The sequence below is a fragment of the Polypterus senegalus genome, chromosome 2, assembly GCF_016835505.1.
Source record: "Polypterus senegalus isolate Bchr_013 chromosome 2, ASM1683550v1, whole genome shotgun sequence".
Taxonomy (NCBI): Eukaryota; Metazoa; Chordata; class Cladistia; order Polypteriformes; family Polypteridae; genus Polypterus; species Polypterus senegalus.
In genome coordinates this window covers 140,835,520-140,848,966 of record NC_053155.1, presented here as the reverse complement: position 1 = coordinate 140,848,966, position 13,447 = coordinate 140,835,520, and the positions used below count along the sequence as shown (strand labels likewise).

General features: G+C 35.5%; 1 protein-coding gene across 5 annotated transcripts in view; it reads left to right on the top strand.

Annotated features, from left to right (window-relative positions):
* The window catches only part of herc2 (HECT and RLD domain containing E3 ubiquitin protein ligase 2), a 390,659-nt gene that overhangs the window by 206,548 nt on the left and 170,664 nt on the right, over nucleotides 1-13,447 (top strand). For all 5 annotated transcript variants that reach the window (XM_039744703.1, XM_039744704.1, XM_039744707.1 and 2 more), the window contains 6 exons: nucleotides 313-463; nucleotides 3,007-3,221; nucleotides 4,471-4,603; nucleotides 5,009-5,136; nucleotides 5,804-5,999; nucleotides 7,938-8,068. In XM_039744703.1, the coding sequence (XP_039600637.1) occupies nucleotides 313-463; nucleotides 3,007-3,221; nucleotides 4,471-4,603; nucleotides 5,009-5,136; nucleotides 5,804-5,999; nucleotides 7,938-8,068 (954 nt within the window). The remainder of the gene's footprint in view (nucleotides 1-312; nucleotides 464-3,006; nucleotides 3,222-4,470; nucleotides 4,604-5,008; nucleotides 5,137-5,803; nucleotides 6,000-7,937; nucleotides 8,069-13,447) is intronic.

Here is a 13,447-nt window from a genome sequence, read left to right as displayed (position 1 = left end):
CTGTAGGAAAATGGGAACTAAAGAATCTAGTGATGGGCTGCATCAGTCCACTTCTGCAATTTAGTTTTTTTTTTTTTTTTTAGAAAAAAAAAAACATAGAAAAATATAAAAGGTAAAATCCTTCTGGATAGAAACCTGATAGTACTGTTTTCACTCCTAACACTCAACAGACTGGTTTTGTACCTGTTTATTTATTCAAGAAAGTGATGGCATCTAATAGTGCTTTAAGCAATTGGGATTAGAATTTAATTATTTTGTAATGATTATGGTAGTTAGACTTGCAAACACTTAATACATGTGTTTCTTTTTTAGCCAAATCAAGAAACTGTTACCACTCCAGACCTAGGAAGCCTGTCTTCTCCACTTATTGATACAGAAAGAAACCTTGGACTGCTTTTAGGACTACATGCATCATATCTAGCCTTGAGCACACCGCTTTCAGCCATGGAGATTGAATGTGGCAGTATGTATCCTTTTATTTCTGTAGTAGTGAAATCCATGAATATAATACACTAGCTGGGATAATAAACTTGCCAGGGAGGAAAATAAAGTGTTTTTTTTTTTTAAATTGTTTGAGAATAATATTTAAAAAAAAAACAAACAAAAAACAACTCTAAAAATAAATTAACAGACAATGAAGACTCACTAATGTGCTTGTCTTGCAGTCACACTAGTCACTGCAAGATCACCCGCACTCTACCCAGAAAGGGGTACCAAGTTAACATGAACATGTACCAAGTTTTCCAGCCATTCGGAAGTGATGCTAGAACATACATACTGTACATACACACACACACATACATTGACTTTTATATATAGACTAGACCACTTCTTAAGGCAATTCAATATGTAGATCAATTTGATATTTTATACAAACTCATTAATTTGGTTATATTGCATTTGAGCGGTATTACTTTAATACTCGTAGTTTCTGTTATTTTTGTGATGAAATTTAAACTTTTTTTCTATATTGAGGTCGCCCTTTTGAACCCCCTTGATATTTATTACGTGGTGAGGCATTTGTACTCCATCAACATTAATTATTTCCAGAGACATAATTTTGACATTTTTCCAGCGCAACGCGCACAAAAAGCAAGGGAACGATGGGAGCACCAGAACTCTGCTCACATCATGTCGCCTCGTACCACAAGCTGCAAGTAGTAAGTCTGTGATAAGTGGAATACCACTACGCTTTCCACTCACGGGACGGAAGGACAATCCCGACCGCTTTTATATAGTAAGAAAGAAGAAGATGATATCGCACAGTCTGGAGTAGAAAAACTTTTACCTGGAAAAACGAAACTACAAATCCCATTCTGCATTGCAAAATGGACGGGGCGTGTGTGAAACTCCACGCCTGTGTAGCACTCACGGGACAGAAGGACAATCCCGACCGCTTTTATATAGAAGGATTATAAATATATTTATTTGAAATTGACATATAAAGTATATTTGATTTTTTTTTTTTTTTTTAGCTATCCCTTCATGCACAAATAAAAACTTTTTCGTTATGCAGATTTAGCAAAGAATTTAGTGATAATACTGATAATAATGATGAAAACCATATGAACCATACAGAGGTACAACAAATAAAATGTAAAGTTTGTTTCTTGGAAACCTGTGCTGGATCTGGGAATTATTAAATGAGTTAATATAAAGACTCATCATAGACTATCGTAAAGAGCTAGTGCACTTCTTTTATGGAAAGGGTTGTTTGACACTGGCAGAAAGAGTACTATTTCTTATTCACATAAAACTAGAATTTGACATTGACTTCACAGCTGGCTACAGCAAATGTAGTGTGAGTTGTTAAAAAAAGTATAAAATGAAAAAGAGGTCCGTAATGCTGAAATATTGTCTCAATAACATTTTTGGACACTAGCAGAATAACTTAAATTGCAAATGTTATGGGCCTTGCACTATTATCAGATGAAAGCAGTTTGAATTCACTAAAGTTACATGTACACATAATCAGTATTTTTTTAGCTCTAAACTCCTACAAACTTAACATGTAACTAAATCTCTCCGGATCAAATCTTCATATTTAGTAAATCATAATAATGAAATGTACATAGAAAGATATAGACACCTACCATTCCATTTCCCTGATTCTCTCTTTATGAAATTTTTAGTTGACTGTAGCCTCAGGAGATATATATTATTGAACTTCCCTTAGTAAATCAAATAGTGTCTTCAGCATCTGGGGTTTGAATCCCATGCCTGGTTGTTGTCTATGTGGACTTTTCACAATTCTCCATTTTCTATGTGAATGTTTCTTTGAGCACTCCAGTTTTCCTCCTACATCCCAGACATGTCTGTTAGGTTATTTGGTTTCAGCCTGTTACATTTTATTTTTTTTATAGTTTTTTCTTTATCAGCTGCATCTATTAGGAAATAATCTTGTTTGGTTCAGTTCAGTTCACTTAAATCTGTAATGTCAAGAAAATTTTACAGGTCATAACGATTGCCTGCTAAATTCTGTGAGCAGACTTCCAAAACAAGTGTAGCGTTTGTTTTGTATTATTTGCTGTTTCATTAAAATATTTTGCTATGTTGGAATTTATTGGTGAGATACAATGTTGTAGATAGGATCTCCATTTTACCCACTTTAGAATTATTCCACTTCCTCTAGCAGGTTTCTATTAATGTTCATCTTAAATTAAATGCTATGAGTTAACAAACATAGCTGAAATGTCAAGTACACTTACAGCTTTTGTCAGTACAGCACAACTTTCTGATTTGAAGTATTAACTGCACAACATACTAGGTACAGTATGCCCAGCAGCACCACTTAACAGCAAGTACCCTTGTATCTTCCATCTTGTTATGATGTGCTGTGTATTGGGAAACGATTACTGGTATACAAGTTGAATTATTTTATTCTAAATTGTTTGTTTTATTTGTGCATTGGTTTTATTTAAAGCAAATTTAAACTTTATATTACTGATTGTGACACAAGAAATTTTGACTTTTGTATTAATCCATTGTTTTTTTTTATCTGCTTAGAATGGCTTCAGTCTTCAATATTCTCAGGTGGGCTGCAAACAAGCCAGATCCATTACAATTACAATGAGGAAAAGGATGAAGACCATTGCAGTTCTCCTGGCACAACCACTCCAGACAAATCCAAACTTTATTCAAGACATCTTACTTCCAGTGATCATTCTCAGCCATTTCTACAAGCCATAGCTGATAACAATATTCAGGATCATACAGTAAAGGTACCCCAAACACAAACTTCAATTACTCATTAATTACCTCCTGTAAAGTATGCCTACTGCAGACCTTTAATCCCCTCTCTACTGGTATGTCTTGTTCACTGTCAAATAATTAAGGCAGCTGGAACTAATTTTATGTATATATTGAAGCAAACTGTTAAATTTCACCTCTTGTTTTACCTTCTTGCTGCTTGTCACTATGGATTACCTTTTTGTTGTTCATAATTAAAGGTCTACTAACCCCATTTCTTGTGATGATGATGATGAGTAAAAAGTTATAAAATAACAAGTATGTTTAGCAACCTGGACATTAATGGGCATTTTTTCTCTGAGCGCCCCCATCAGCAGGATGACAAATGGACAACATACTTAAAGAAAATACAATGAAACGTGCTTGTACAATTTTTGTGTGCCACTTTTCTTTTGAGACACTTGGACCTACTTATTGTACAGTAGCAAACAGGACTCTTGACCAACGAATGAGGGAGAGAGAACCTTGTATTTAGTTCAAAAAGGCAATAAGCTTTGGTTTCCTGTTTATGATGCTTGCTGACTTTTGAAGAACAAAAAAGCTTGTGTTTTGCGTGTTTTTCAGTTTATGACTGGATAACTGACATGTTGCCTTCCCCCCTACCCCAACAATGGACATTTTTCACATTGTGAACTGTTGTATAACATTGGTCACTTTTGGCTTCTGTTATGTCAAACTATTTTTCCTCTCCATTCTAAATGAAAAAATAAGATTAAACATTTTTCTTAGCCATCACTACAAAGTACATGGAGTAAGTAACAAAAACAAAAATATTACTTTTGGGAGTAGAGTATGCCTTCAGTGCACCTTACTGCTGTATTTAATATGGAAAATAACTTACTATTAGTAATACTTCACCCAACATATTTTTTAATGATTCATACCCTATGTGGTTTGTAGTGATGGCTGAGAAAAATAAAATCATGTTTTCATGAAAATGAAGAGAATAAAGTTTAAGCTTGAATGGAATAGTACCTTGAGCGAATGTGAGACAGCCGCAAACATTATTAAAAACTGCATAAAAAAATCTTTTGTTACTCGTGTCTCATAATTCATAACATGCACACCTCGTGCATTTTTTGATCGAATATTGTTAAATCGATATCCTCCATTCTGCAACAAACTAAAATACATCTTTTATTGATGTATGTTTAAGAAAGGATGTTAATTATTAATTTCATAGAATTAAGTAAAAAAAAAAAAAATGTGCTTAACTTCTAGGATTTTCTATGCCAGATTGAAAGATGCTGTAAACAATATCATCTCATTACTCCAATAATCTTCCCACCTGAGCATCCAGTGGAAGAAGTGGGGCGTCTCTTACTATGCTGCCTTCTGAAGCATCAGGATTTAGGTATCATTTATTATATTACATTTTTTTAATCCAAGCTTGTATGTTGTGCAGTGTGTCAACAATGAATAACAAAATGAAACGTGTATATTTAACATATCCTTTTAAAGAGCTTAAAGTCTGAGAAGCTAGTCTAAGCTGAAGTGAATATTCCTTGGGCAAAACATGTAAAGATGCATTGATTTCAATAAGCTCATTCTACATTGTTCGTTGATTTAGTGAAAAAAGTAGCTATAAGCATTCTTTTATTCCAAGAAATATAATGTAAACTTGTATTATTAAGTACTCATTGAACAATTACCTTAGATAAAATAAAATTCCCTTTCTACTTTATTGGGTAATTTTTCAGATTTTACCAAAATATGTTTTAAAAGTTTGTTTTTTTTTCTTCATATATTCTTAATGCAGGTCATGTTGCGTTATCACTGGTTAATCAAAATTCTCTGGGCATAGATCAAGGAAAGCACAGGTCTTTGCCCAAGTCTGTCACTGATGTTTGCCGAATGGTTTACCAAGCGAAGTGCACTTTAATTAAGGTGAGGACGTATTAGAATTTAAAAATCAAAGATTTCAAGTTCTACATTTCATGGTATACTAATTTTTAAGTTTGGATTAGGGTGTTTAAAAAGGTCCCTCCCAAACTGTTATAAGTTACTGGAATACATTTTTAATTTTGATTCAGTGTATGAATACTTGTGCAGTATTGTGTTAGGTAAATTATTTTCAGAAAACTCTTAACTTTTGAGTTTATATGTAGATCAGCAGATTCATAGACTTGTGCTTCTGTGTAGGTAGGTTTTTATCAAAACTGTTTAAATGTAAACCCATTATTTCATCATAATTAGTGTCTGTTTAGTTAATAAAGAATAAGTTAACTATTGATTTAAAAGACAAATACAAATTGTGTTGAAGGCGCTACGTTTCTTGCAGTGAGCCCTGCTTTCATTTGTAATTGTAGCTGATTTTACAAAGTACAGTTTAATATAAACAATGATTAAGTTGTGCAGTTATCTGTGTAAAATTAGTACGTAATATGATGAACAGTATCCCTTCCTGCATATTCAATCTGCTCTGTACTACCAGTACAAATGTGGTATCCTAATACATAAGTGAAAATAGAAAATTAATTTGAGATATTTTGTATTACAGATATATTTGAGCTAGATATATTTTTTTGTCCTTTTTTTTTATGCATATGTTTAGACTCATCAAGAACAAGGACGTTCATATAAAGAGGTTTGTGCCCCAGTGATAGAACGTCTTCGCTTTCTTTTCAATGAGCTTCGTCCAGCAGTTAGCAATGACCTCTCTATCATGTCCAAGCTAAAACTTCTCAACTCCTTACCTCGCTGGAAAAGGATTGTTCAGAAACTCATTAGAGACCGGAGGAAAAAGAAAGGTGAGATTTAAGAATTTCTTTATTGTAAGCAATGAAGACAACAGAAACAATCAGCATGAAAAATAATTAATGCCAGCCATTTATCCTGCGATTTAAAAATTATTAAATGTTCAACCATTTGAGTTTTTGCTGTTATAGACATGGTCTTAGCATGGTACTCTCATGGTATTTTGATATTATAACCCCAACCTCACCCTGTACTGGTAACCGAGGTTCTAGTACCACACAGTTTTAGAAAAGCGGTTTAAGACCGTTATTGGAGCAATCGCATCTGGGCTTTTTATTTTATACTTTAACTAGTCATGTGCGCCCAACTACGTTGCGCGTGTTAAAATTGTCTGTGAAGTGCTCCCTGTTTAAATGCGGCTGCCAGTCGTGAACTGGGTCCTTCGCCACACAGCATTATGATTTTTTATAAGGGAAACAAAATTACAAAAGAAACCCTTGGATATTGATTCGATTGGAACGGCCTACTCAGAATCACTGTCCGAATCATAATTATGTGGTGGTGTAGGAGCATTTCTGCTTCTGTCCGTTCACAGTTTGTCTCATTTTCACGACGCTATCGTTTCCTCTCACGATGTCTTCTCAACCTTTTTCCAATCTCGCAGGTTGCTTTGTGGCAATCCAAAGAGTAAGGCAATATACACGGGGCAATGGTTATAAAAGGGGGACACACAGGCATCCAGGCTCTTTAAAGCATAATAGGGATCACTTCACTGACATGTGAGCAAGCCACGGTACAACTGTGAGACGCGCAGCACTCGCCGGCTACAACGTAACAATAATTTCCGGAACGTGCTGTTACGTTGTTATTCATTTTACCCACTGTCTTTCTTTCATTCATATGTTACGTAGGCACGTACCTTTTATCTTCGACAATCTCATTCTCTAACCAGGCCTCAGGAGCTAACCAGCGTAACACTGTCCACCACCCCTTTCGTTATTCCGGCACATTGTTCACATCCGTGAGTAACAACAATGTACTAAACTGGAAGGTGGTCTACGCATGCGTGGAATTCGCGGACAAACAAAGATCAAGATCTAAATGAAGATCTCTTTAGTTAATTTAAAGCACAACAATTAGTTTAGTTTGAATGTCTGTGTTTTGATGTGTGACTGGCGTACTACAGTCTTTAGTAGTATAAGCCTGGAGGAGATTCTTAATGCAATGCCTATGTTTTAGCTGTCTCTCTACTGCCATCTAGTGCTTCTTCTTCTAATTCATTTGCGGACAAACAAAGATCAAGATCCAAATGAAGATTATATATAGAGATTTTCCCTGCAGTACAATAATATGTTATTTAACAAATGTGCATGTCCATTTTTTCCTTCTGTTTTTTAATATTACATTTCATTCCATTTTTCATCTTAAAACTTTCTTACTTAGTCATATTCTATGTCTACAAAAATTGTACCTGCTGACATTAGTTGCTCTTGCTAGCTTAAGCCTTATATCACTTTTTTCTTGCTAGCTTAAGCCTTATATCAGTATTATTGGCTGTGCAGTTTGTATTTTAGACAGTTGTTATGTAGAACATAAACATTTCTCCCTAGATTTACTATATATATATATATATATATATATATATATATATGATCATGCTCTTGAAAGATAGTCTCATGCAGTTGCATTAGAATTGCTCTTTCCTTCCTTTGTTCCTTACACATGACATTTCAAATTGAACAAGGCATTTTCCTATATCCCGTTGGAGTCCAGGACGCACGTCTTGCTGTTCTGTTCCTTTCCTTTTCTTGGAGCTGGTCCATCATCAGACTTTTTGTCAGCTGATTTTGAATTTGTATTATTTTGTCTTACTTTAATATATTTCTTAGTTATTGAAATCGATTAAAATGAATCTTTAGTTTATAATAGCATTGTTTATATTTTTAAGTTTGCTTTTTAAATTGATAATTGAAAATAGAAATGTCTTTCAGTGTCTAAAAAGTCTGAGTCCGAAGATGTAGAAGAATCAAAGAATGAAGAAACTAATATGGATGAACCTTGTATGGTTGCTATCAGTCCTAATCCTGCTGATAAAAAAAATTTACCAGTAAAGTCACCCAAGGTAAGCCCCTTTTTGGTTAATGGTGTTTAATATTATTGAGACTTTTAAACCCATGACTTTGTAAAATACCTTCAAACACTTACTGCATTATTTATAAATATAAAGACACACTAAAAGCTGCATTTGAGTTAAAGGTTATTAAGTTTAAGATGACGTTGCTGTTATTCCTGCTCTTTCACAACTTTGTAATTGTACATTCAAATTCTGGGCTAGGCAGTTAGTACATATTCCTGATAAATGCATGCTTTCAGGGCTGTGGAGACGGTAGATAAATTCTTCTACTCCGACTCCTTTGTTTCTGGTACTCCTGACTCCTCTGTATTTAATATGCTAATGTATTTTCCATGTTGATTGAAGGAAAGCTACATACACGTCATTTAACCACAGAACTACTGGCTAGGAAGCTGACTCTCTACTGTATTGGCCAGTTAATCAGAAAACAAAAAAAAGGAAAACAATAAGGTTTATTGTTTTTATCAAGTGGTTATAAAGTAGTAGCATGCATAAAAATCAGGAACAGGAAATTTACAAGTTCAAAAAATATAAACCACATTCTTCGGTAGTTTTAAAACAAAAACAAAGCTTAACTACATGAACAAAAAACAGTCTGTATATTACATTTTTAATACAGTTGTAGAGTAGAATAGCTATTACATGTAATCCAAAATTAACTTAATGCAGTGTACTAAGAAACAGAGTTCCTTCTGCCAGATCCTCTTTCATAGAAGCTCTTAAATCTGACTAATAATCTCTGGATCAACAAGGATGGCATATTCTGCAGTCAGTGTAAATGAGTGACCATACTTCTTTTAATTCTTTGAAAATACTCCTGCTGGAATCCCTTTATTTGGACATTTACTAGTCGTTTATCTTTCATGAATAGGCGAAGTCGCTTTGCTTTTGAAACTTCCATTTTGTCCAAGTAGGAATTAAAGTCGTAATTCTTCATTTGAAAAGGATGATCCTGAGTTACCAGTGCTTATAGCTTCATCCAGTGGTAGTGTTTCAGGTAGTAGTAATCCCTTCATGCGAACTGCTACATCATAGAGTGTCTTTTTTCCATTAGCAATCTGGTCACTGCTCAACAAAGTTTGTCTCATTGGATCAACATAAATAGCAGCTAACAAGATTTGATTATCCAGTAAGAGACTGTCTCTTTTCTTCATTGAAGATACGATGCCATCAGCTATTAACCCTCCACTTTTGTTCAGGCAATATCTCAAGCTCTTCCATTCCAAGAAAAATGTACCAGGTGTTAAATCTTCATATTGCAATCTCTTGGTGACAGTAATGGGGTAAGAAAGTAGACGTTGCAGTTCTTTTACTTGTGCCCACCGGCTTTCAGTTAATAAAACATTTTCGTTGTCTAGTTCTTCAAGAAAGTCTTTTAGTTCAAGCAAACGCTTTACCATCAAATAAGTGCTTCCCCAGTGTGTTGTTTGATCCAAAATAGCTCCTTTTCCTGGACGTCTTTTCAAAATGACATCTGTTTTAGGGACCCTGGCTGCAACAGTTGCTTGCCTCAATTTGCCAATTAGAGTAGCTGCATGACGATCTTTCAATCCATTTCTTATTGCAAGTTGCAGAGTATGAACAGCACAATGCATATGTTGAATAGTAGTAAGCTTAGATGCTTCTTCAGCAGTGTTATCCAAAATTTCACTATTCTCTTCGGTTTCACTTTCTCCAATACTTGCAGAACTGTCTTCTTCTAATATCTGTTTATCACTTTCTTCATCTACTTTATTCATTTCCTCAGTTGCGCTTAACATATTAAAAGCATTATCTGTCACAATACTGTACATAGAATCTGTTCCTTTATAATTTCAAAATCTTCTACAATGGGAAGTGTGCAAAGTTATGCTAAAGTTCAGCCATGGGTGGGAGCATATATGGAGAGTGCAGACAGAACCCCTGAACACACATCAGGCCATAGCACAGACCTACACCTCCATCATTACACTTGTTTACACTCAAATGAACTTGTTAAACACAGTATATCTGAAATAAAATGAAACCATTTTTTGTAATGTATGATAATCCAGATTACAATATGTGAATGTCAGGTTGTATAATAGTTCAGCTGAACTTCACACTAATAGTAACACAACTATGCACTGGGTTTTATTCTTACATCAGAGAAGTACTTAATTATGTCTATTGTTTGTGAAATGGGACATTTGAACTTGCTGTGTTATTTTTTCATTACAATTTAAATTTATTAGGAGTTGGAGTCAGTACATTTTTACAGACACTGACTCCACAGCCCTGCATGCTTCATCTCTAGGTACTCTCTAGGTGTTCTGGTTTTCCTCCCATATCAAAAATATATGTTTGCTATATTGATTGCCATCTCTAAATTATCCAAGTGTATATAAGTGTGGGTTTGTATGGGACCTGTTCAGGTTCTTTCTTTATATCCAGTGCTGTCAGACTTATCAACCAGGTAAGACTATACAGCTTTGCAAAGTGAATGAAAGAATGCTTTAGGTTAACAGCAAATAATTCTGTCTATTAGATCAAGCAAAATTGAAGTGGTTGTTATTTTTATTCATTATCAAATGTTTTATTATTATTACTTTTTTAATAAAATGCAGTTCATGTAGTCTTTGTTTTTGCATTGCAGAAGTTAATTACTGTTGCTTTACCTAGAGAAAATGAATGCTGCCACAGAAAGAGAATTTCACTTTCCACACATACTGTGTTTAGCTTCAAACTGTAGAGCTGTGAGGAACCAGTTAACTTTGTTTATAACTATTTTAAGAGCCAGGCATTGTTTAATGTAGGTGTGAAACCTAGCAGTTACCTGGTGATCTTCATAGTCTTGAATATACTGTAATCCCTTGTACTGCTTTCAGAATGTGATCTCTATTTTTTTTCAATGCAGCAGGAAAACTTTTGCAATGAATTCTGTGAAGAATTGTACAGCGCCAAATTTAATAATGACAGTAATAAAGAAAATATGTTTATTGTTCAAACCAGCATATACAACAACAAGATTAGTGAGTTATTTACAAATTGAGATGCCATTTAGAAAGCAACTTTCTTAGTTATGAAATTGAAATAGTCATAAATTAGAAGTACAGTGGAACCTCGGTTCACAAACGTCTCGGAACACGTACAAATTGGGTTACGACCAAAAATTTCGCCAAACTTTTGCATCTGTTCATGGTCGCATGCTTGGTGTACGAACAAGCCAGTTTCCCTTTCGGTTTGTACGCGCTGATGTTTTCCGCACGTGTTCAGTCTCTCCCTGTACTGTACATTGTTCTCGGTGCATCCATGCAGAGGGATTCTTCCTCAAAACTGTAACCTCCTCTCAACCCAGCTTCCTCCTGTGGTATAGCTGGTCCACAGCTCCCGTCAAAATGGCCAGTCTTAATAAATAACTAAATAAATAAAGCCGGTGCAGGAGAAACAGTGCGAGCGAGCACAAGAGAGAGAGAGCGCAGGCTCGCGTGCAGCTGAGAGAGAGAGCGCAGGCTCGCGTGCAGCTGAGAGAGAGAGAGAGAGCGCGCAGGCTCGCGTGCAGCTGAGAGAGAGAGAGAGCGCGCAGGCTCGCGTGCAGCTGAGAGAGAGAGCGCGCAGGCTCGCGTGCAGCTGAGAGAGAGAGAGAGATTGCAGGCTCGTATGCAGCTGAGAGAGAGAGAGCGCAGGCTCACGTGCGAGAGAGAGAGAGAGCGCAGGCTCGAGAGAGAGAGTATGTTTGTGCTTAAAAAATCCTTAAAGAAAATATATTTACATACAGTTCATGCTGTCTGAAATGGATTAATTGTATTTACATACAATCCTATGGGGGAAATTACCTCGGGACACGACCAAATTGGGTTATGACCAGAGTTTTGGAACGAATTATGGTCGTGAACCGAGGTTCCACTGTATTCTTTCTTGATAATCAATGGTATTGAATTTGCAAAGCCATTTCAATCTAAAATATTTTGTAAATGGAAATTTCAGTCACGTGTTATTAAAGCATTCTGTTAATTTTTATAATAGTATTTAATGAATTTTGGATTCAGTGATATTTCAAGCTATATTAATGTCACTGTTAGAGTGTTGTTGGGAATTTGAGACAGCAAAGGCTTTGACACTGTTTTCAGAAGTGTGCAAGCATCCCACCAAATAGTCATGGGAATGGTCTGTTGATGGCTTAGCTTGTGTCTTTTTTACTTTGCTGTTTTGTGCTTTCTCCATATGTTTGTCTGTCGTTGCTGCCATATTGAACACATGTAATTTTGATATCTTTTTGAACTTGTACAAAGGCACCATTCAAATTGCAAGCATAGCAAAATATGAGCAAGTGACTCTAAGTGTACATGTCTGTTGTAGTGATATTTGGAAGTTAATAAGAGACCATTTTAAAATGGTGTGGCTGTAGTCCAAGGCAGTACTGTGCAAAATTGGTTACTTTAAATTCTATCCAAAGCTAGTTGAGCATCACAGAATGAAAATCTAAGTACATCAGGTTCTGCAGTTTGGGAAACAAACACCTTACTGGTTCTCAGTTTGATACTTTATTAAATAAATTACATGATTTCCAGGGAGAGCCATTGAGCCCACAAACCCCAGACACATTCCACTAATACCTTTTTACAGTCCACACCATAATACCCGATTTACAGTACTCCTTTTGCTCCTCCAGGTGAGCATTGCCTACTGCCTCTCGACTTTAACTTAAGTGAAGGAGGCTCGACAGCTTTCGTTTATGTCGGACCTAGGAGTACATCCAGTGCCAGGGCATAGCCTGATGGAAGCACTTCCAGGTCAAGTAGAAGGGGAGGAGTGGTTGGAGAGGGTGCTAGAAACTTGTGTTTGAGGTTAGGAAGTCGGCGATTGTTCAAGTAAAACTTTTGTGACACTTTATCATGTCAGTTGCTACAGTATCAAAGAAAAGATAGCAAAGATCGCATTACCGCAAACAAAAGGTGATTAATCATCAGAACCAGGTGTAATTGAAAAAAAAGCCGGACAAATTGAGATCAGAAATAAAAGGCAAAAAGTAGACAGCAAAGTCTTTTCGCCTTTGCATCATTCAATGAACAAAACGTGGATTTACACAATAATGGTCCATATGCTATGAGAATCTGTGGTCCTGGAACAGTTAAAGCAACGACAGGTTGAATTCCAAAGAACATACAATTCGGTCAGGTGTATATTGATGATAACGGAGAAGCGATGCAAATTTTAACAGGCATAAAGAAAGGAAATATATATATTCCACGAATAACAATACACACCAAAGGAGATTGTGATATGCCATTCATATTAAAATGTTTACAGTTTACCGTGAGAATAGCTTTTGCTATGACAATCAATAAATCACAGGGACAAACATTAGAAAATTTATTAGATTATTTATTAGAGAAACGGGAACAATAT